Here is a 22,539-nt window from a genome sequence, read left to right on the forward strand (position 1 = left end):
AAAACTGTTAATCTTGCTTCTGTTGGTCTCCTTTTTTATGTACAACCTTGGTTTGAAAGCAGGTGCTTTGAGTCATAAACATGAGAACACAATGACAACATCGTCTTATTGATCATATGTCTGGTTTGGTTTGGGGCTGCACGGCGAACGAGTGGTTAGTTAGCGCCCAGACCCCACAGCGAGGAGACCTGAGTTCAATTCCACTCTCGGTCAGCTCTATGTGGAGAGATGCATTTGCATGTTCTCCCCATACATTTTCTCCGGGTACTCCGGTTTCCTCCCACATTCCAAAAACATGCTAGGTTAATTGGCTGCTCCAAATTGTCCATAGGTATGAATGTGAGTGTGAATGGTTGTTTGTCTATATGTGCACTGTGATTGGCTGGTGACCAGTCCAGTGTGTACCCCGCCTCTCGCCCGATGACAGCTGGGATAGGCTCCAGCACCCCCCGCGACCCTCGTGAGGATAAGCGGTAGAAAATGAATGAATGAATGAAGTCTGGTTTGGGCCGCATGATGGCCTATAGTGGTTAGCATGTTGGAGATTCAGCTCAGTTGGAACATATGTGAACTCTGTATTTGCATGTTCCCTCCGGCTTCATCCCATTTTCCAAACCTATGCATGTTAGGCTAACTGGAGACTCAAATTTGCCCATATGTTTGAATCCACACCATTCAAAAAGCATATGGAATGTGAAGTCTACACATTTCTGGACACAAGTTGAACATGAGCATCTGTGTGGTTGCATCGTCATGCTGCACTGACCGCTGATACATGGACTTAGAGAGTTCCATGATTTAATATATAGCCAATGTCTGTACATATAGTATGTACATGTACAGTGGTGTGAAAAAGTCCTGATTTCATCATTTTTTTTGCATGTATGTCACAATGAAATGCTTCAAATCATCAAAGAATTAAATTAGCCAATGATAATACAACTGAACTGCAGTTTTTAAATGAAAGTTTTTATCATTAAGGGAGAAAATAAAAATAAAAAAATAAAAATAATAAAATACATGGCGCTGTGTTAAAAAGTGGTTGTCTCCCTGTTAAAACATAAATATGATTGACATTTATCAGTCTGGAAAAGGTTATAAAGTCATTTCAAAAGCTTTGGGACTCCAGCAAAACACAATGAGAGCCAATATCCACAAATGGTGAAAACATGGAACAGTACAAGAGTACAGCGACATTCATCCAAGAGGTCACAAAAGACCCAACAGCAACATCCAAAGAATAGCAGGCATTGCATGCCTCAGTTAAAGTTAGCGTGCATGACTCCACCATAAGAAAGACACAGGCAAAAACAGCCTGCACGGCAGAGTTCCAAGATGAAAAACAATGCGGAACAAAAGGATTAATCTCAATTTTGCCAGAAAACATCCAAATGATCCCCAATACCTTTGGGAAAATATTCTGTGGCCTGATGAGACAAAAATGTACCTTCTTGGAAGGTGTGTCCCCCATTAGACCTGGAGTAAAAGTAATGCCGCATTTCAGAAAAAGAACACCACACCAACAGTAAAATATGGTGGTGGGAGTGTGATGGTCTGGGGCTGTTTTGCTCCTTCAGGACTTGGAAGACTTGCGGTGAACCATGAATTTTGCTGTCTACCAAAAAATCCTGTTTGTGACCTCAATTTGAAACAACTTTGGTTCTGCAGCAGGACAATGATCTAAAACACACCAGAAAGTCCACCTCTGAATGGCTGAAGAAAAACAACATGAAGACTTTGGAGTGGGCTTGTCCAGTCCTGACTGGAATCTTATTGAGATGCTGTACATGACGTTAAAAAGACGATTCACGCTTGAAAGCCCTCCAATGGGGCTGAATTACAACAATTCTGCAAAGATGGGTGGGCATATTATTCCTCTACTTTTCATGATCTCACCAGAGACACCAGCAGCCCAGTGACCCAACCATAAGTTATTGCACTCTTATTTATTTATTCAATAATATAAAACGTGGGCCTCAAGCTGGTTTTCATTGTGGTCCATATCGTAGTTATGGTTACCCTCAGAAGGCCATATTAGAAACCATATCAACATATCATCCCCTTATGATATTATTACACATTTGATCATCATTTTGTATTATTTTACCAACAAACATCAGAAGTCAAGATGCCAAGCAGAAATTTGAGTATCCAAGTGAAACTCCAACTGCATGCAGTACACACTTTCTGTCAAACACATTCAGCAAGAAAAATTGTATATTTAATAAGTTGGCATAGTATGTGCATACGGATTGTAGTGGGCCAGGCTGCTAGCAAAGAATCCAGAGTCACATTTTTGTTCCAGTCCACCCCTGAATGCAAGAATGCAGGTTGTTTATTTATTTTGACTTTGTTAATAATGTATAAATAAAACAGCCATGGGAACCATGTTTAATTCTATCCTTAGAATATGCCAATGCTGCAAAAGGCCCGCAGTTTGGACTTTGCATACCCCTTTGTTACCCTTTGCTTGCAAAGTGGATTTTACAAAAACTACATAACTGATTGCTGTGAATCTTTGTGATTGAGGATGCGTGGGGTCTTGATCGACACATGGAAGGATGTATAGATAGCGATAAGAACACATACCTTAATGTCCTTGCTGCTTGTTTCTTGGATCGTGGAAGTGAAACTCATGTTGTTGTTGTCCTCATTGGTCTTCTATCATCTGTTAAAAGAAAAAAAAAAGGTCTTCAGTCAAGTCAGGACAAGTCCAGTATGATGCTTCTAGATAGTTGTGATTGGCAGATAAAACTTGAAGAGGAGAAAAGCTTGACATGAACACAAACAGCGTACTCTATAAAGTATATCGCAGCCTACATTAATTTGGTTGTCATTTAGTTTCTTAGCAAGGAAGTTGTGTTTTTATTGACATTTGTTTGTTTGTTAGTTGGGTTAGATTATTATCAGTGTAATTTGGTTGTTCTAACAAAGGATATGCATATAAAACAACTTTTATTAAATGAATAGTTCACCTAATCTGAGTTTTACAGTCACTGTAAAGGACGAATGTATTGTATGTATGTATGTAAGGGTGAAGCCATTCAAGGCGAGACAGAGTTTCAGGAAGGGTAGGATGCAACGAGGCACCTGATTGGCTAATTCGGCACTTGTGAGATTTAGGCACTTCGCAGTGTCTTTTCCAAGGCACCCCAGAAAACGTTTCTTGTTCGGCATCCTTCACAGGTCTGTAGAAACATTTAACTCTATGTACATCTTTTTTTTAGCACTTTATCAGCGTGTGTTTCAATGTAAAAGAACTATATGCAATCTATTACGTTGTGCCTTCCTTCTCGTGACGTCTTGGGCTGAAGGTGTTGTCATTGTGGAGTATAGTATTCTTCTTATTGTTAATGCGATTAGAGGGTTCGTTGTTTTAACTTGTGAAGCCTATGAAGCTGGAGGGAAACACGGCTCATTGAAGAAGAAACATGTTAGGATGACACATAAGTGCCGCTTGCTTCCATTGCGTTTCATTTTCAGTGTGGAAAACACTAACAAACTACTTTACTTCGTAAAAGTAAAGCGAAAATGCTGAAAAGCTGAATTCAGTCTAGTTCTTTGATTACAGAGACTCGTTGCCAGGCAACAAGGAGGGAGGGAATGAACTGCTTTCAATGTAGAACTCGTCGGGAACAGGAATGTAGAGCACGTTTAAAAAAAAAAGAAAAAGAGACAAAGCATCAACTTACACTAAAGCCTTTACTGTCTTTTCCTTGTTTACTCATGTCAAGGCGGGCTTATTGATAAGCAAATGCTAAATTTACGCTAAGCTAAGTAGGTGTTAAACATACAGTATATACGTACGTACGTCAACGTCGCCGCCATATTGGATGTGTCAAGGCTGCGTTGTTAATGAACACTGTTGACTGTTGTAACCTGTAAGTACCACAAATACTTACACAGTGTGATGAATACAGGCATGACTCGTGTAACTGATTTTCAAATTGTATGGAAAGGAACATCAGCATGCAAAGCATATTTAAAGATGACAGTTAGGTTACCAATGTGATTCAGTCATCCATCTATGGCGTACAGGCTCTGCTTTCATTAAAAGACACAGGGGGACGCTGTGTTTGTGTCTCCTCAGCAGGAGCAGCACAACACTTCCCTGGGCCTCTCTTTGGTCATCTACATGCAAAGTGTACCTGCACCCACTTGGCGTGTTTTATACAAACATACAACATACAAAGTTAGCTGCTGTTTACACAATAGGCCACTGTAGCGATGACCCGTGAAGTACAAAACTGGAGTTTAGCCGCAATGGTTAGGATTTAGAAAAATAACTTTCTCCTCCTGATGTTAGGGGCTGCACAAATTGTCATGTGACACACTTGTAATATATGCACACAGTATGTGTGATTTTTAACAACCAGCCATGAAATTGGATGGATTTTTTTCAATATGGCAAGGTACTGCAATGATTACATGTTATCATCAGTGTACGTCTTAACGCATGATCACAGCTTTTTTTTTTAAAAAACAAACAAAACAGGTGTGTCCCAATGACGTCCATTGTTAGCTTGCTAATATTAACTCATTTTGTCATGTTATGTTGCACAAAAAAGGGAAATAAGTATGTGTTCATGTTTCACATAAGGATTGTGAATGATGGGTGAAATTCCCCTTTAAGTAAAGAAGTACCAAAGTAAACAAGGGATGACTATATTTAGAAGTTTTTTGTGCCATCACTGACAGAACTGTACTTGGAAATATCTCCTTCCACTTTAAGACACAAGTCCCCATTCACATTGTTTTGAAGGTAAACAGTGACCGTCAAAATGATGAGATACAATGGAAAGTGAATATTTTGAGCAGATTATTCACAAATCATTGCAAATATAGCAGAATTTATTGAAAAAGCTGCTGCAAAAGCAGGCAGTCTAGGCTGCAACAATAACAAAAGAAGCCTGCTAAATCCTAGAGGGACTGAATGTTTCTAATACACTGATGTGATTTATGGGAAATAGTTTTACTGTTTCAACCACACTCCAGAGGTCATGTTCCCTGTTGCTGTGTTGGTAGTAGATGACGAGTACATGACCTTTGGCCCAGTTCTGTTCCACCCTCAACTGTCTTTCCCCCCCCCAACTCTGACCATGTGACTGGAGGTGTACAATTTCAGCCAGGAGGTCAAGAACCGTCGGCGTGAGTGTTCTTATCTTGGATGCTGCCAATGAAGATACAACCACAACCAAATGATAGGCTACTTCTCTCGTTTTTCTACACTCCCCGTGTACTGTAGGTCCCATTTTTAGTATTACAGCTCAGTCAGATTTTGAGCTTGAGTCCCTGACACCACATTATGGAGACAATTTGATCTCATATTTAAAGTGGAACCTGTGGAATCTCGGCTCCTCTTTAACTGGCTGATGTGGACATAATCGGCTCGCAACATAACCAAAACTGAAACTAACCATTACGAGAGTTGAGAGAATGGTGACGATAAAGGATTTACATTCTTTTCCTACATATTTCTGTTTTCAAATTATATTTTATACTCTTATCTAACAGATTTGCTGTGTAAGTTCAGTGTGATGAACTTTTACTCTTTGATTCATTCATTTATTTCCAACCGGTCAACAAGATGACTACAGACGATACTTTATGTCCCGTGTTTTGTAACGATTATTCCAGACCAATGATGCAATTTTATATTTGGACTTTTGACAGTAAACTTTGACAACCCCTGATCGATATCTTCTGACTGGTCAAACAGACCAGGAGGAACATTTTGGCTGTGATTGCAGTGTGACTGGGTTTGCGCTGGAGCTGAGCTGGTCTTGATGTTGCATCACGTGTTAAATGACCCAGCTGGACCGCCGTTCCCTCTCCCCTACTTTCTCTTCTAGCGTGTGTCTGATGTGTGTGTGTGTGTGTGCAGTGGTATGGGGTGACCTGGGAACTGGCTCTGCCATTGGCTCACCAACCTCTCAGGCCAAGTATGGAGACTGGAGGTGTTGGCGCTTGTCAAAGTACCTTTTGCCTCCAATAACGCTCAGCCAAGTATGACAATCATGGTATGTGACCTGCTGTCAGTCAGCATCCAAAGACACACTAACATTCAAATTTGTTGACATAAGGGACTGGAATTGTTGGCTTGTGTTTGAATTTCTTAACTTGGCAAAACTGTGAAAAAGTGTATTTAAACTGATAGTTAGCAGTTTTTATGTAAGGTTCCATGAACCAGAACAAAACAATAAAAAAGGTTGCATATCTGCACGAGGTGGATGGTAGTACAATAAATCCTACCCTTATAATTTCCATGATGACTAAACGTAGCATCATTAAAGTTACATTAACGCCTTGTGAATTTTTTTGTTCTCAAAGTCAGACAATTTAGGAAAAGAAACTATTAAAATGTAAACTCATTCCAGCTTATAAACTCTAACCATAATGTGACATCTACAAAAGGGTTGGGGGATATTGACCTGTATCACAATACTTTTGGGAAGATATCATTAAATTCAGTGGAGTCTTGTATAAAAAGCTATAATGAACATTTATTTTATTGGTAAAAAAAAAAGGCAAAATGTTCTAATGGGTTTTAGCTTCTGCTGTGATGAAGGAAGATGTAGTCACCCATGCTTATGTATGATATTTTTTTAAGGCGTTCTTATTTTGTTTACACAGTCAAGTCACTGTTATTTTGAAGGTCGGTAGTGTGTTGATAATGTCTGTAATATGAGCTGTAGTTTGTCTTTTTTCCACTAGGAACCTGGACGTTGTCATCGGGCATTGTAAAACGCTAAAGTATATTCATCCACGCACACAGTTGTATTCGCAACTAAGCAAAGACTAGCTAGCTTCCCTTCAGGCGCCATAAGATGAGGTTCCGCCAACTTTCGCTATTTGAACATGTTTAGTTCATCACCCCGAGGTCTTCAACTTTGAAATCATTATTTCTACTGATATAAGTCATTTTCTTATCACTAGTATAGCGGTATATAAAAACTATTGCCCAACCCTAATCTCTAATCTCCAACAATACTGAATTATTCATTAATGATAAACACTATTTATTGGACATGTCGGAGTTTTAGTGCTTTAAATGTGAGTTTACTGTATATGTATGAATATGTATGTTATTTTACCATATGTTGTGCTGTTGTAACCAAATGAAATGCTGTAAAAAGCTTCTAAAATTGATTTTTACACACAGAGAACTGCACTCGAGTGTTATTGCAGTATTTGTCACTTTAATGCTGTGTGTATGTGTAGCATCTTAGACACTATTTGACAACTTCGACTGTTATTATGATTGTTAATTTATCACGTGCAATGTAAAGTTTAACAGAACTGTTTATTCAGCATTGTGGGTATGGGTGTGTCAATATTGTATGTATATTTCTGTCTGGTTAGTTCTTCCAGCTTGTGCAAAGAGCAGTGAAGAGTTCCTTTCTGTTGTGATGATTTAAATACCTAAATTCAACATATTTCAGCTAAACTCCTCCCATGTTCAATTCTTCTGTAGCAATTTGCATTCAGTATCTCTAATATGATAATTAGTGCAAAGTTTGATATCACAGCCTTGCGGCGTTTTTATACAGCAGGTTGTATGATCATATTGTATTGTAGGTCATTATAGGCATACTGTAGTTGCAAATGTGAGGACTAAATAAATCAACCTTATTCTGGTCTTTGGAAGGTTTGGTTGTGACGTGTGTTGCATGTGTGCGAGTTTCTCTCTTGGAGGGGAGTGTGTGTGTGTGTGTGTGTGCTATTCATAGTGTGAGAACCGCAGAGGTCTATTAGAAGTCACTGAGTCCTTCCTCATAGAACTACTGCACTACGGGATAGACTCCATACTACTCATTCAGTACACATTGTTGATCTGTGAGTATGTTAATTTGATTGTGCGGCTTCGTTTCAACTGCTTTCAAAAGAGCTAATTTTTGCAATATTAATACTCTGACTTGCCATTAGTACACCTGTCACACAGTTCTTATTTTTGAATCTTAGAGGCTTAAGAAGGGGGGAAAAAGCATTTATAACAATTCTACACATTTATGTGATTGCTTGTCTGAATGGCTGTCTCCCAGCATGCACCAGTCCCATTTGTCACAGGCTCGACATTTAATTATAGAAGTAAGTGAGAAGTCAATTGTTTCTGCTGTTGCTCCTGTTTATTTACTTACTAGCAGTTAGCTTCTGACATCCAGGTCAGATTGTTCAAACAAGATTAACTTGCTTGGAAAGACTCAAATGAAATGCAAAAATATAATACATATTTGGGTCGTTTTGACCCCAGGCTCATCCAATTTGCATCTGGAATGAACGGAGATGAATCGCAGACCTGAAGACTTCACATACATTTACCAGCCTGTTAACTGTCTTGTACGACCGGGACATTGCTCTTTTATATTGGAAAGTTGTTGGGAATATCTTTCTTTTTTTTTTTTTTTTACACATTTTTTGCAAGTGAATTCAAAATGTACATCTTCAAGTAGGTTTGCATATGTCTCCAGTTTAAATAGTTAAATATATTTTGGGTTAAGAGTAACAATGCATGACTTGATTAACTGTATCCCATAGGGATATATTGGATTTGTAGTCATTTGTTGACTATACAGGTTTGTTTTGTTTGCAGAACCTCAAATAATAGAGAATTATTTAAATATTTTTTGCCGTATTTAAGAATTTAAAGTCACTCGGTAGGGAATTTTCTCTGCAAATGTGTTTTCATCCACTTTAAAAGGCATGTAAACAGTACGGTAAGTACTTTACATTGTGGTAGTCGACAACCATGCAAGCTTTCAATGTTTGCTTTTGTTGCACATATCCAAAAGAAATGATCATTTTGGCACAGCAGTTTACAATTTAAATAGGATTGGTCACAATAATTACATAATATAATGACGAATGATGTGTGATACCACTGATTTCATTTCTAGGCTGCTTTCAGCAATACCGATCCGATACTGATACTTTGTGCAAATTCAGGCTGATTTTACAATGTAGCCAAGCTAATATACAACAACAGTAAAAACAAAGGACAGCGATGGAAAAACAATGAACAACAAGTAAAATGTTAAAACCATGGAACCATGGCTACATTTTATTTTAATTTTACACAAATCTGATTTCAAAGTAGACCTACGCATGCATACTGTACTTCAGTTTATAAGATGTGTCATGTTTTGCAGCTCCAAACTATTTTTTTAACTGGGAAAGGAGGCAAAATGTTGCTATGGTGCTGGCATGGAAACAGGAGTTCAGAACAGAGAGCGATGCCTCTGGTGGACAGTAAACGGAATGTAACACAGTAGTTAATCCTTCAGCATTTGTGACCAAAAGAAATAGATTTCTTAGTCTGTGGTAGGTTTTGATCTTCCTAGTTTCCATTCATAGCAACATCTTGAAATCCATCTTGGAGACTGAGCACTAAACCGATAAACGGAGCGTTCTTCTCTCTAAACTCCAGGCTCCGTGAACAACAGCCATGCAGGCTCAGGAAGTCCTGAGACAGCTGCGGATTCCAGAGTTGGATGACGTTCGCCAGTATATACGAGGTCTTCCAAGCAACACACTATTGGGCATGGGTGTCTTCGCCGCCATTACCACATACTGGCTGTCCACCCGGCCAAAAGCCCTCAAACCACCGTGTGACCTCAGCATGCAGTCTGTGGAAATGGCAGTATGTATTTTTCTTTTCTCAGAATGGGGGGCACTTTAGGTGTGTTTGTACGATCACTGAAATAGATATGGAATCCAGGAACTTTATTTCCAGTTATGGCAGACTTACATATCATTTTGCCGCTAGGTAGAGCAACAGTGATGCTGATTGTGCTGTCATTGAATTTTAATGGCTAGCAACATGGATCTTCATCACCAAATGAGGCCTTCTTAAAGGGGGCAGTGTGCAATGGTTAAATGGCTGCCTAGAAAGCGTAAACTTTCTAAAATCAAACTTCCTCGTTCTGCATAATTCACACACATTAGTTGTTTGTTGTCAGCTAACATAGCAATTTGGCAAAGTTTAGCTACTCAACAGAATGACAAATTGTTAGTCGCTTCTCTGAGACTAATTTTCTATGTGGACGTGCATCAGACATGTTGTGTCTATGAGACAGTGCTTGATTATTTTTATTCAGTTTTTAGTTTGAATTGTGAAAATAAAGACATTAATTTGTTCAATATGTTCCTTTAACCACCATTGGTAACATATGCTAGTCGGTGTTCTTAGAGTTTTTGTCAGAAAAAGTTAATCACAAAATTAATCACAGCTTTCCCTGAATTAATCACAATTAATTGGTTGATTAATCCAAGTTTTGCTGTATTTTATGAACAAAAAGATAAATGACAGGACACAATTACATGTATATTTGTATGTATTAGCAGCTTCAAATGAACTGGAAATTTAATTCAAGCTAAAAGCTTGAACACGTGTCTGAAAATCTATTTGCCTTTTTTAATAGTAGCACAACATTTGATATGCACTTTACCTGTATTTTTATAAGCTATGAAGCAATGCACTCAAAGTACTTTAATATGAATTCACGTTTTTGTATTTTCCGGGATTTAAACTGTCAAATTGTACTTTAAGAGTTAGTTTAGTGAGCGATAAGAATATCCAATTTTTGTTTTTTTTCCTTCTGTTTATGTAGACAAATATGAGCAAAATTAAGACATTTTTGTGATTTTGGTGACAATGAGGAAGTGTCATTCCAAGAAGGAGTACAGACATGTTTTGTGAGTTGGAGATACATGAAGAAAGTTAATAAAGGTCAGGATAGAATTTACAAGAAAGGACTTCTTCTATCCTGAATTCATAATTTATTACACAATTGAATAAAGCGTTTGGTATACCAAGCTATGTAGAAACTCTATTTAAATGTTAATATTACACATTCTCTATCATATTTCCTAACCTGTTACAAACAGGTAATCACAGGTAGTGAAGACTATCATTAATTGCTGAACATGAAAAATGGGTGGGATTAAATAAGATAATGTAAAGCGACAACCACGTAAGCGTCTTTGGGCGGGGGTTTCTTCTCAGGACGAAGAAGGTGCAAGAAGGTCAGTGCTCAACAGCAGCGACGAGCACATGACGCACTACTTCAGTGACGCAACCACGATATACGAGGTGTTCCTTCGAGGGCTCAGAATGTCAAGTGAGTTTTGCTCTTTTTATGACTTCAAAGATGATCCTTCTCTTTAAAGACAAACTACTGTCCCGTACAGATAACGGACCTTGTTTAGGCTCAAGAAAACCAAACCAGCCGTACGAGTGGCTTTCTTACAGAGAGGTGAGATGTCAGCCTTTTAAAATGTTACATCAGCTTTTGAGCACGATTCACAAGTTATGTTTTTGTGTTGCGTAGGTTGCAGACCGGGCCGAGTATGTGGGGTCTGCCTTGCTTCACAGAGGTCACTCTAATACAGGGGACAAGTATATCGGCATCTTCGCCCAAAACAGACCAGAGGTGACATGCAAAGTGGCTTCTTAAACCTTAAAAATCTGCTCAGAACTTTGGTCCACATTCTTTGTACTTTGTGATTAGTTATTTTGTGAATTCCGGAGTGTTTTCCACTTTCTTTATCGAAGTACTGGAACTCGCAACATTTTTCTTTGGCCCCATGGTGAGATATTTAGCAAACTGACTAGTTTGTTATGTGCAATATTGTACGATAACCGAGACGGTACATGAAAACGAAGCAAAATTTTGGCAAAAATATTAGTGAACTCATAGTTTGACTGTATTTCTATGTCTTATTTTCAAAAATATGTTCCCATTAGTGGACCATATCCGAGCTGGCATGTCACACATATTCCCTCGTAACGGTTCCACTGTACGACACACTTGGTACGGAAGCTATCGGCTTCATTATCGACAGAGGTATGTACAGTACATATCCCCAACCAGCAGTGTGTACAACCTCAGGAACTAAAGATCCCTTTCTGTGTGTTTTCCAGCTTCCATCAGCACTGTGATTTGTGACGTGGCTGAAAAAGCTCGAATGATTCTTGACTGTTTCAACGAAAAAGGGCGAACGGTGAAAACGATTGTGTTGATGGAACCGTTCGATGCTGATCTGGTGACTCAAGGACAAAAGTACGGCGTTGAGGTTATGCGCCTCAAGGACTTTGAGGTTAGAATAACAACTTGATCTGATACTAATCTACTTTTATGCAAATTTGAATATCAGCTGAGGCTCCTTTGGTTACCATTTGAATGTAATATTTTTAATGATGCCACATTGGTACCTGCATGGAAATGAGACTGTTAAGGTTATTAAAGCTCAAATGAAGCCAGAGAATCAACACAGATGAGGCCTTGAGATGTTCTCATTATACAATTTCCATATTTAACAGGACTTGGGTAAAGCAAACTACTATGACCCTATGGTGAGTAGGCGCTCTCTGGCCCATGTGACTTCTTAAATTCAAATTGGTTTGTCACAACTGACTGAGGGGGAAACTCAATTTGTGCCTTGTGGTTATGGTGTTATCTTGTGTAATATGATTACAGCCACCCAAACCAGAGGACCTTGCGCTTATCTGCTTTACATCTGGAACAACAGGTACACACAGAAGACTGTTTGAACCTCATTCAGCTTTCAGAATTGTAGACATATCATGTTCTCTCTGAAAAGTAACTGGTGGATACTGGGTCTTAATGTGCCGTTGTCTTAGCTTTACACAATACATAATAAATAAATGTCTTGGAGTGGTTAGCATGTAGCCCACAATATCTGGGTTTGAATCTTTGCGTGGGTTTTCTCCGGGTACTCCGGTTTCCTCCCACATTCCAAAAACATGCTAGGTTAATTGGTGACTCTAAATCAGTGGTGGGCAAACTTTTTGACTCATGGGCCGCATTGAGTTAACAAAATATTGCAGGAGGGCCAGAACATATATTTAACACACGCAATTTTACGCTTATAATTCTAACAGTCCACCTTGAATTATTTGTCTAATTTTAAGTGTTATACTATCAGCTATATGTCCTCATTTCCCTTTTTTCAGGAGCACTTTAAACATCAAACTACAAAATTTAATTTTACAGTTTTGTTGTTTTTGTTTTTTTACTGAATAAGACATCTGACTTGAAATTCATGTTACCAGCTGGTATGTTGAAAGTTGAAATACTTAAAAGCAACTGGCGGGTCAAATTCAAACACTTGGTGGGCTGCATGTGGCTCCCGGGCCGTAGTTTGCCCACCCCAGCTCCAAATTGTCCATAGGCATGAATGTGAGTGTGAATGGTTGTTTGTCTATATGTGCCCTGTGATTGGCTGGCGACCAGTCCAGGGTGTACCCCGCCTCTCTTGCTCAAAGTCAGCTGGGATAGGCTCCAGCATACTCCCGCTACCCTAATGAGGATGGATAATAAATAAGATGTTAGATCAGTGTAATATATTTACATATATTTATTTAGTATACAATAAATAAATAAAGAAAAGCTATGATTCATTTTGGGTGAAGTCCTTTGGCGCCACCCTCCCTTGTCTTTTTTTTAAAGCCAAATCAATAAGGTAATTGTAGCTGTCAATGTACTTGCAGGAAACCCTAAGGGTGCAATGCTCACGCATGGAAATGTCATCTCCAACACTGCAGCTTTTCTTAAAATGACAGAGGTAAACACATCGTGTGGATGTATGTGGGATGGATAAAGTACTAGAGGTATGGCAGTTCTACTTCTAAACTACTAAATAGTCACATTTCAGAGCCTGACATCAGGATATCAGTTGTGGATTAATTGGCTAATCGGTTAATCATTGCAGCACTAAAATTGATACCTTCAGTACTCTCCATCCTCACTCCTCTTCCATACCTATCAAGGTCACTTCCCTGCTTTCTTCTTCTTCTTCTGTGTATGGGTTAGGGAAAACTGGACACCAGTACCAAAGATGTGCTCATCTCTTTCCTCCCTTTGGCCCATATGTTTGAGAGAGTGGTGGAGGTATGGCGTATGTAAGCTGGGACGAGGAAACGTGCATGTGTTTTTGTGTGTCCTTTGCAGGTGCACTGCATGCTGAACCAACATGACGTTCTCGTATCCTATCTTCCCCTAGCTCACATGCTTGAGAGGGTTGTGCAGGTATGCTACTGACTATAACATGTACCGCTTTGATGTGTGTCATCACAAAAATGCGCATGAGAGTGCAAGAGCCCAATAAAAATGGAGTCACTTTTACGACATCACTGACTCATTCACTGGCATGGCTTCTTAGAAGTTGACCACATACGGTGGGCCTTTTATTGTGGACAGCCTAAGGCACCACAGTAACAAATTTAGACAGCTTTGTGAGCAATGTTTGAGAGAGATGGGGGGGGGGGGGTTATGTTTACATAGAAAAGTTAAAATGGCAGCAAAAGTGTCCTGTGTCTCATTGCGTTCTTTAAACTTGCCCATTCAGGGTGTCATCCTCATCCATGGTGCTCGTATTGGATTCTTCCAAGGCGACATTCGGCTCTTGATGGATGATTTAAAAGAACTGCAGCCAACATTCTTTCCTGTGGTCCCGCGTCTCCTCAACCGCATGTTTGATAAGGTCGGTCCAAATTCTGTAACTTAAATTTTTTGTATGCTGCCATTTTACAGTATATAGAAGCTCTTAACACAGTAATGTTGCTCCCTACCAGATATTTAGTCAAGCCAACACACCGCTGAAGAGATGGATGTTGGATTTGGCTTTTAGGAGGAAGGAGGCGGAGCTAAATAATGGTGTGGTCAGAAAGAACAGTATGTGGGACAAGCTCATCTTTAAAAAAGTACAGGTAACAGTAGTCTTCTGTGAAATAGCCTCTGTACATATAAATCCCCAAATATGCTGCTGTATATTTAATCATATAAAATACTGCCAAAAGTTTAAAATGAATGCTGTGAGTACTTTAAGATCGAGGGCACACATAATGATGCAGTCAGCGTGGCGCAAAATATGATTTAGCTGGCAAATTTCAAACAGAAAATATACTTCATGCAAGTGTGACATATGATGCAATGGTGAGGAAGCAATAAAAAAATGCGTATTTTATTACTAATGACCAGTTTCTCACGTTTACTCCAATTCGCAGGCTAGCCTGGGTGGACGCGTGCGCTTGATGCTTACAGGAGCTGCACCCGTGTCCCCCACTGTTCTGACTTTCCTACGAGTGGCGCTGGGGTGTCAGGTGAGACACATAATGTGGCTATTTACATTCGATTCAGATAAATGCAGTGATGGTGATCATTCGAAACTCTTCAGTTTTACGAAGGCTACGGCCAGACTGAATGCACGGCAGGATGCTCCATGTCAATGCCTGGGGACTGGACAGCAGGTAACCTCTGCAGTACCGTCTTATATATTCTATGGGCAGCAGCATGATTGTTCTCTTGTTATTGAATGCTACAAAATGCCTGTATTTTCCATTTGCAGGCCATGTTGGACCTCCTCTGCCTTGTAATGCCATCAAACTGGTGGATGTTGCAGACATGAACTACTTGGCAGCAAACAACGAAGGAGAGGTTAAGGCTCAATACATACATACAATACATACAAAAACAACATCTAATATTACACAATTTGGTGGTTAACTCCAAATTGTCCATAGGTATGAACGTGAGTGTGAATGGTTGTTTGTCTATATGTGCCCTGTGATTGGCTGGCAACCAGTCCAGGGTGCATCCCGCCTCTCGCCCGAAGAATACTGGGATAGACTCCAGCACGGCTGCGCCCCTCGTGAGGATGAGCGGCACAAAATGAATGAATGAATAGCTGATCCCAACAACCAGTGATTTATAAAGGAAAATCCAATAATCGCAATAATCGGTATGAATGTGAGTGTGAATGGTTGTTTGTCTATATGTGCCCTGTGTTTGGCTGGCAACCAGTCCAGGGTGTACTTGCTTGAGGATAAGCGGTAGAAATGAATGAATGAATATTGTAATTTACAATGATGGTTGTATCATTTTTAGTGTGCCTGCAAATACTTTTGCACTTAAGTGTATGTTCCTCTCATCTGTTGTCAGGTTTGTGTGAAAGGACCCAATGTATTCCTGGGATATCTGGGAGACGCTGAGAAAACGGCAGAGGCGATTGACAAGGATGGATGGCTGCACACGGGGGACATTGGCAAATGGCTTCCTGTAAGCAGAACAGGTTGCATCATTTGTAGTTGTGTGCATGGAGGGCACTTTTAACAGCGCCTCCTCCATTTTGCAGAATGGCACTCTGAAACTTATCGACAGGAAGAAGCACATTTTCAAGCTAGCACAGGGAGAATACATTGCCCCAGAGAAGATAGAAAACATCTACAACCGTAGTGACCCGGTGGCCCAGATATTTGTGCATGGTGACAGTTTACAGGTGCGTTGTCGTCAGACCAAACCAAACATGATTTGTTTGAATAGTTTGTTGACTTGATCTGGGTGTATTTTAAAAGGCATGCTTGGTGGGGATTGTGGTGCCCGATCCTGACTTTTTGACCATTTGGCTCAAGAGAAGAGGCATAAATGGCTCCTACTTGGATTTGTGCAAGAGCAAGGTGAGTTTATTGCCAATAGATGACTCAGTTTCACTTTGTGTGCATGCTAATGTTTGTTCTTCTATTTGCTTGCAGGATGTTAAAAACGCTATTTTGGAGGACCTCCAGAAGCTGGGCAAACAAAATGGACTCAAGTCTTTTGAACAGGTCACGGTTATATTACGGTTTAATATATTGGAAATATTGTACCATTACACTGAATTAGTCTTCATCAACATTTCAATATTTGATTCACTATGACAATGACCACTTGGCTCGTAGAATTAGAATACCTTATTATTTAAAATATAAGGGATTATATCAGGTCTTCATTTGTTGTATGCTCACGCTCTCCGTCATTTGTTTGCTGTGTTGTAGGTGAGAGACATTGCATTGCATCCAGAGATGTTCTCTGTCCAGAATGGCCTGCTCACACCAACGCTCAAGGCGAAGAGGGTGGAGCTTCTGAGTTACTTTAGAGCACAGATAAACGAACTCTACGCCAACATTAAGGTCTAAGTTGATGTGCAGGGCGACAGTTGAATGGGAACATATCTGCCAGTGACAATCTGGACATTTTTGCAGCGTTTGGTTTTGAAGGAATTGGATGGTTTTAAAAGTGAATCGTTCCTTTTTAGTAAAATAGCACTAAGCTGACATTATGGCTAAACATTAGTGGCTTTATTTATCTTAGGATAAGGGTTATAATGTACAATGGGCAAATAGAGTATGACTATTGTAACATGGAAGTTGGACTTGCATTTTGCTTTGGTTTGTTATTAGAGTTTATATTAATATTTAAATGAAGTTGTTAATTCATTTCAATTAAATTCATGAATTAGTGGGGTAAATAGTGTGTATAATATTATGACTAGTAATGATAATTCAGAACATTAAATATATTTGCATTCCCCTGTTTCAATGTGGTGGGTTATCAGAGAACTCACCGTTTAGTTTCATGCTTTTATTGGAAGCATTGAACAGTCGTGCTTTTTATGAATTAACAAATGCTATCTATGCCACACTATTGGACATAAAGGTGAGCTATAATTATTGGAATTGTGCGTACAGTTTAAACCATATTATGATTGTGTATTATTGAAAGGACAAGTGCATAGTTGTGTGCTTGTACAAATGTGACTAGAGTTTGCAGTAAAGTACATGAGTAACTCTTTGACTCACTTCTCAATAACATCACCTTCTACTGCGAATCAAAATCATCCATGCAGCTGAGAAGAAGGTCGTCTGAGATTTCACTGCTGTTTAGTTCAAAGTCATCAAGGCAGTCTGAAAATTGGCGGTCGTCGTCATCTCTTCCCCACACATCAGCTGATTCCTGATCCCATTCCATTCCCTGGGATACCTGCTTTGGCGGCTGAGTGGGATCGATGTTGTCTGCCTCGTCCATCGTGTATGATTGGTTCTCATCATCCTGTCAGGAAGCACAAGACAAAATATGATGGAAGGCAGATGAATGTGGATATTCTCATTCATCCAGGTTGTCTTCTCAAGTGGACTAGTCTTGAAAGTCAAGAGCTGTCCTATCTGGTCTAAGAGATGAAGCCTGCTCAGTTGAGAGGTGAAACTTCTACAAAGACGACCTGAACAGTCCAGTTCCAGTTCATTCAATACCCTGAGAATAGGTGCTTTTTATACCTGTAGCATCCACTTTGGTACATTGTCAGGAATATACAGATTACAAGTTCTGAACTGGCTGTGCGGTGGAAGAATGGTTTGCGCGCAGGTCTCACATTTAGGAGACCTGGGTTTGATTCCATCGTCTGGCATCTCCATGTAGAGTTTGAATGTGTTTTCCTCCCACATTCCAAAAACATGCTAGGTTAATTGGCAACTCCAAATTGTCCATAGGTATGAATGTGAGTGTGAATGGTTGTTTGTCTATATGTGCTCTGTGATTGGCTGGCGACCAGTCCAGGGTGTACCCCGCCTCTCGCCTGAAGACAGCTAGGATAGGCTCCAGCACACCCGCGACCCTCGTGAGGAAAAGCGGTAGAAAATGAATGAAGTTCTGAACCAATGTACAATATTAATATGGTAGTAGTACATTTCCAGTATTTTATACTATATATACAGTTGAAACCATAACTTTACATACACTGTGTAAAAACCTTTATGGCAGTGAATGTGAAACGGTACTAAATTTACTGACCAGCATCATGACGTAGCTGATGCAGATCTCCTGTGGCAATGGGTAACCTGTGAACAGGAAAAATGTCTTCACAACTGCATATTCATTCATTACCACAAAAATGTGTACTTGATCAAAAATTCTCCAACATACTTGAGGATCTATAGTTCCTGCACTCAGGATCGTGACACTTCTGGTACCACACATCCTCTTTGAGATCCACCACAATCCTGCAGACGAGAAGCACATGACAATGAAACCTGCGGTGCACACGTGCAGTTTCTTGGATGTTAAAAGCTAACATACATGATGTTGTTGCTTTTGTGAAACCTGCCCACATTGTCACACCAGCGGTACTTGGCAATATCGTAGACAAGCAACTGCTCGGTTGCAAAGTAGTTCCACCGTCGGATGCCTGTGGAGGTCAGCATATGTTTCCCAGAATTTTTTCGGTCAAATTCCAATTTAGAGGTTCCACTGCATTGAAATCGTATGCATGACAAACTGTATACATTTATCAGCCAATGTTAACACCTACTTCCCTGTATGCCGTCCTTCCTAACCACTGTTAATACAAAGTTGTCTACTTCTTGGTAAGGAGACGTCAGGCAGCCCGAGAGTAAGCCTACCAAAAACCAAATGGACTATTAAATTCAATGACAACAAGCAACGTGACATCACAAAGTCATTCTTCGAACCTCACCTTCATCAGGCAGTGAGCCCTGCCAACTCGGAACCGTTGTGGTCGTCAAGTCATTGGCTTCTGTGGCATGACATGTAAGAATTTTCTGGCCTGTGAAACTGGTTGAAAGCACAAATAAGAGCCCATGTTTCATGGATAATTCATTTGTGTTATAAACTGATTTCTGAATACCTCACGTTGCACACTAAAGACGCCAAGAAAACACTTTCCTCGACAGGAACACCCTTCTTGGAATTGGCAATGAACTTGTTGTCATCTGCTAAGGTGAAGGCTGCGTTTTTTCCTACTTTGGATGACTTGAAAAGTCGGAAATTTCTGTTCTTTGTGTACACTCCTGTTTGGTGTCATTGAAAGAAAAGCATTAGTTAACAGATGTACATTTGGTGAAAATGCAAAAAAAAATAGTATCTGATCTTACCAAGATCAACAAAGAGGGAATGGCGGTCATTCTTGTCTTTTACCCGGAGAAAGCTGAGGTCAACCCCTTCCTGTTTTTCTGGACTTTGAGTTGCCGAGGCAACATGTGTTCTGTCGTTGGAAGAAAGTGATGACCACAAGGAAAATGTGACAGAAGAAAAACGTTGAAGCAAACCCTGGTTCAATGGGTCCTTCCAAACAACTTCTGCCTGACGTTGCACCCAACAAAGGTTGGAGAATGTTATGAATGAAGGCACCTAAAAGGAACACCAACCCAAATATGAATTCCATTTTTGTTATAAACAGCGCACCTAAAGAGGCAGCGATCTGCAACAAACCTACCGACGTGTGTGTTGTCTTTGAAAGCTGCATTATGGAGATTGAAGATGAGATGCCGACTAAACTTATCATCTGTGCTTGAGTCCAGATTGAGTACGTTTTTTTCAGAGCATTCAATCCCATAAATGTCCTTCAGATTTTTGCACACATACTGTCAACACAAAACACACTTGCATAAGGTGGATGACAAAAGACTAGACATAACACATGTGGGTGGGAAAGTGATAGAACGACCATATCATGTGAACAGAAATGTCAAAAATGACCCAACCTGGATCAACAAAGACACCATCTTTTTCCCATCTGCCTGTCTGTTTGAGGGCTTGTGGAATTCCAAGTCAAAGTAAAGTTTGCAAACAGCACCCTCTGTTATCACCTCATAGCAGTGCATCAAAGACTGAGTGTTGATCCTGAGGACAAAAAGTGCAGTACAGTGGAACCTCAAACATTGGCATATACTACAAAATGGAGTCACAAATTATCTATTAACTAAAAGCAGCGGAAGAAAAAAGAAAAAGAAAAAAATGTGACTATAACCATAGAACCGTAGCCATAAAAGTAGTACTTGTGTCTTGGTCCCAGCTGCTCGATAAAAACATGGACTGGTTGCACAGAATACTAAAGCATGGGGTCTACTGTTTATCACTTCCTGATACGTCACACCTACATGCATCATCGAAGGATAAATATTCTTTATTTTAGTATGGTTAGTTTATACATTTTGTTTTCTTAGACAGCAATTAACTTCTTATTACACTTGGATGTGAGCTAAGTTTGAGTTTCACCAAAGTATACTATACATTTTCACAGTACAGTGTGCATATGTATTTGTTGGGTGCAGTGAAAACACATCTTACCTGTAGTAGTGCCATAGTTCACTATAGCTGGTAACCAGGAAGATCCTTTGACCAGGAAGTGCCTTCTCTTTTTCGAGTGCAAAAACATGCACAGGCTGAGAAATGAATGATAATTATCAACATCAGACATGACATACTGTAAATCTACTGTTTCACATAAACATGGACTCCACAGGGTACTTCTCAACTAATAAGTTTGACATCACCTCTTTGCAGCTCTGAGCGAAGCTAATAGCCAAATTTTGGCGAGGGAAGATTTTCCAGACGGAGGAAGGCTGACACGGCAAGAGTCGAGGTTTGTAGCGTGTGACCATGGGATTGTTCTGGAAGGCCTCGGCGAGCTGCTCCACTTTCTTCAGCCGCTGTCCCCACTTGCTCATCCTCAATGGCTTATTGTTCACCTGTTGACTTAGGATCTGTAGAATTAACTCTGAGTGGGGATCATGAACGCATCATGTTCTTTTTTTTCAACCTGTAAAAACAGTAAAGGTCATGGTAAAGTTCAGTTTTGACAGCTTTGACTACACTACATCATACTGAAAGGTGTGTCGCCCCCTCACTAATGGCTAGATACGTAGGATACTAATCTATAGACTAGTCCATGTACGCCATGTATTCAAAAATACAATACATACAGTACATGACTACAAATTATATGGTATTGTAGGAATACATTTTCACTATATGTCCTTAGTCCCTCAGTTGTCGTAGATTACTGGCTCCAAATAATAATGTAAATAAAATATACTGATCTACATACGTATCTTAAGTACCAAAAGGACGTACGTAGAAAGACTATGTTAAAAACATGGTACCTTGACTCATCGTCATGTTAAGACTTAGCAACACAAGAAGCGGCCATGTTTGACATTAAGTACAGTATGGTTGTAAACAAGTCATTTGGACTGCGTTACGAAATAACTCACCGTTCTTCTTAGTACACTTGACACTTCAATAGTCCAAAAAGTGGCGGTGCATGAATGTCAATTTATTTAGTTTTACCTAAGTGGGTACTATTTATCGGAGGGAGGTTTACGCAAAGTCAACAAGATCGCCGTTTTAGCTTTTTGTTTTGCCGCCTTTGGAACCGGAAACGCTTCAACTTCCGAGTACGTAGTTCAAAAATAAAAGCTTACAGAAAGCAAGCGCGTGTGGGTCTGTTTTCAAATTGTTAACATTAAAAATTCAGGATTATTGCTTATTAAATGTGCAGTTCAAGTACATTTATATCGGTTACACGTATTATGTTACATAATCTGTAGACTTAACTAAATATTTTGAAAATATCTGTCATTGATTATTTTTCTAATATAAGCAAGGGAGCAGAAGAAAACAACAATGCATTAATATTTAAATAAACACTTGCTAGAAAACCCCTTACAGGTTGACATATCCACGGGCTGCGGAGGAGATGGGTTGTTATCATTCAGTGTGATGATGCTCCTCCCACATACATTGAAAAATTGGCTCAAAAATGTGTTGGTCTGTGGTAGCAGAAGAGGAAGGACGTTTAGAAGAGGTCAATAGGTGAAACACAAACATGCAAGAAACCAGCATTATATAATATAATCTTATCAGGTGAGTGGATATAGGGTATATGTTTTGCAATTTGTTGTCCCTC

At 39.7% G+C, this 22,539-nt stretch overlaps 2 protein-coding genes across 7 annotated transcripts; one reads left to right on the forward strand and one right to left on the reverse strand.

Annotated features, from left to right (window-relative positions):
* Positions 1-2,898: 2,898 nt before the first annotated feature.
* acsl1a (acyl-CoA synthetase long chain family member 1a) lies at positions 2,899-17,623 on the forward strand. 6 transcript variants are annotated; one of them, XM_058072624.1, is made up of 22 exons: positions 3,931-6,020; positions 6,715-7,836; positions 9,425-9,637; positions 11,003-11,117; positions 11,188-11,252; positions 11,328-11,429; positions 11,744-11,843; positions 11,921-12,096; positions 12,320-12,352; positions 12,477-12,528; positions 13,511-13,584; positions 13,971-14,048; positions 14,368-14,502; positions 14,594-14,728; positions 15,026-15,121; positions 15,196-15,268; positions 15,367-15,455; positions 15,960-16,076; positions 16,153-16,296; positions 16,373-16,474; positions 16,550-16,621; positions 16,832-17,623. In XM_058072624.1, exons 3-22 carry the CDS (start codon positions 9,443-9,445, stop codon positions 16,970-16,972), a joined length of 2,094 nt encoding a protein of 697 aa, XP_057928607.1. In that variant the 5' UTR covers positions 3,931-6,020; positions 6,715-7,836; positions 9,425-9,442; the 3' UTR covers positions 16,973-17,623. The 6 variants fall into 6 exon arrangements, with proteins under 6 accessions (XP_057928595.1, XP_057928584.1, XP_057928624.1 ...); XM_058072612.1 differs by lacking the exons at positions 3,931-6,020; positions 6,715-7,836; positions 13,971-14,048 and adding exons at positions 2,899-3,186; positions 13,833-13,910; XM_058072601.1 differs by lacking the exons at positions 3,931-6,020; positions 6,715-7,836 and adding an exon at positions 2,904-3,186.
* primpol (primase and polymerase (DNA-directed)) lies at positions 16,539-21,999 on the reverse strand. The gene is made up of 14 exons (XM_058072660.1): positions 21,845-21,999; positions 21,125-21,390; positions 20,919-21,013; positions 20,333-20,471; positions 20,065-20,212; positions 19,898-19,979; positions 19,724-19,833; positions 19,477-19,639; positions 19,306-19,403; positions 19,141-19,227; positions 18,909-19,017; positions 18,756-18,832; positions 18,624-18,670; positions 16,539-17,885 (listed from the first exon to the last, which is right to left on the reverse strand). The coding sequence occupies exons 2-14, from the start codon at positions 21,296-21,298 to the stop codon at positions 17,655-17,657; spliced, it is 1,560 nt and encodes a 519-aa protein (XP_057928643.1). The 5' UTR covers positions 21,299-21,390; positions 21,845-21,999; the 3' UTR covers positions 16,539-17,654.
* Positions 22,000-22,539: the final 540 nt, after the last annotated feature.

This window comes from Doryrhamphus excisus, chromosome 1, assembly GCF_030265055.1.
Source record: "Doryrhamphus excisus isolate RoL2022-K1 chromosome 1, RoL_Dexc_1.0, whole genome shotgun sequence".
Classification (NCBI taxonomy): domain Eukaryota; kingdom Metazoa; phylum Chordata; class Actinopteri; order Syngnathiformes; family Syngnathidae; genus Doryrhamphus; species Doryrhamphus excisus.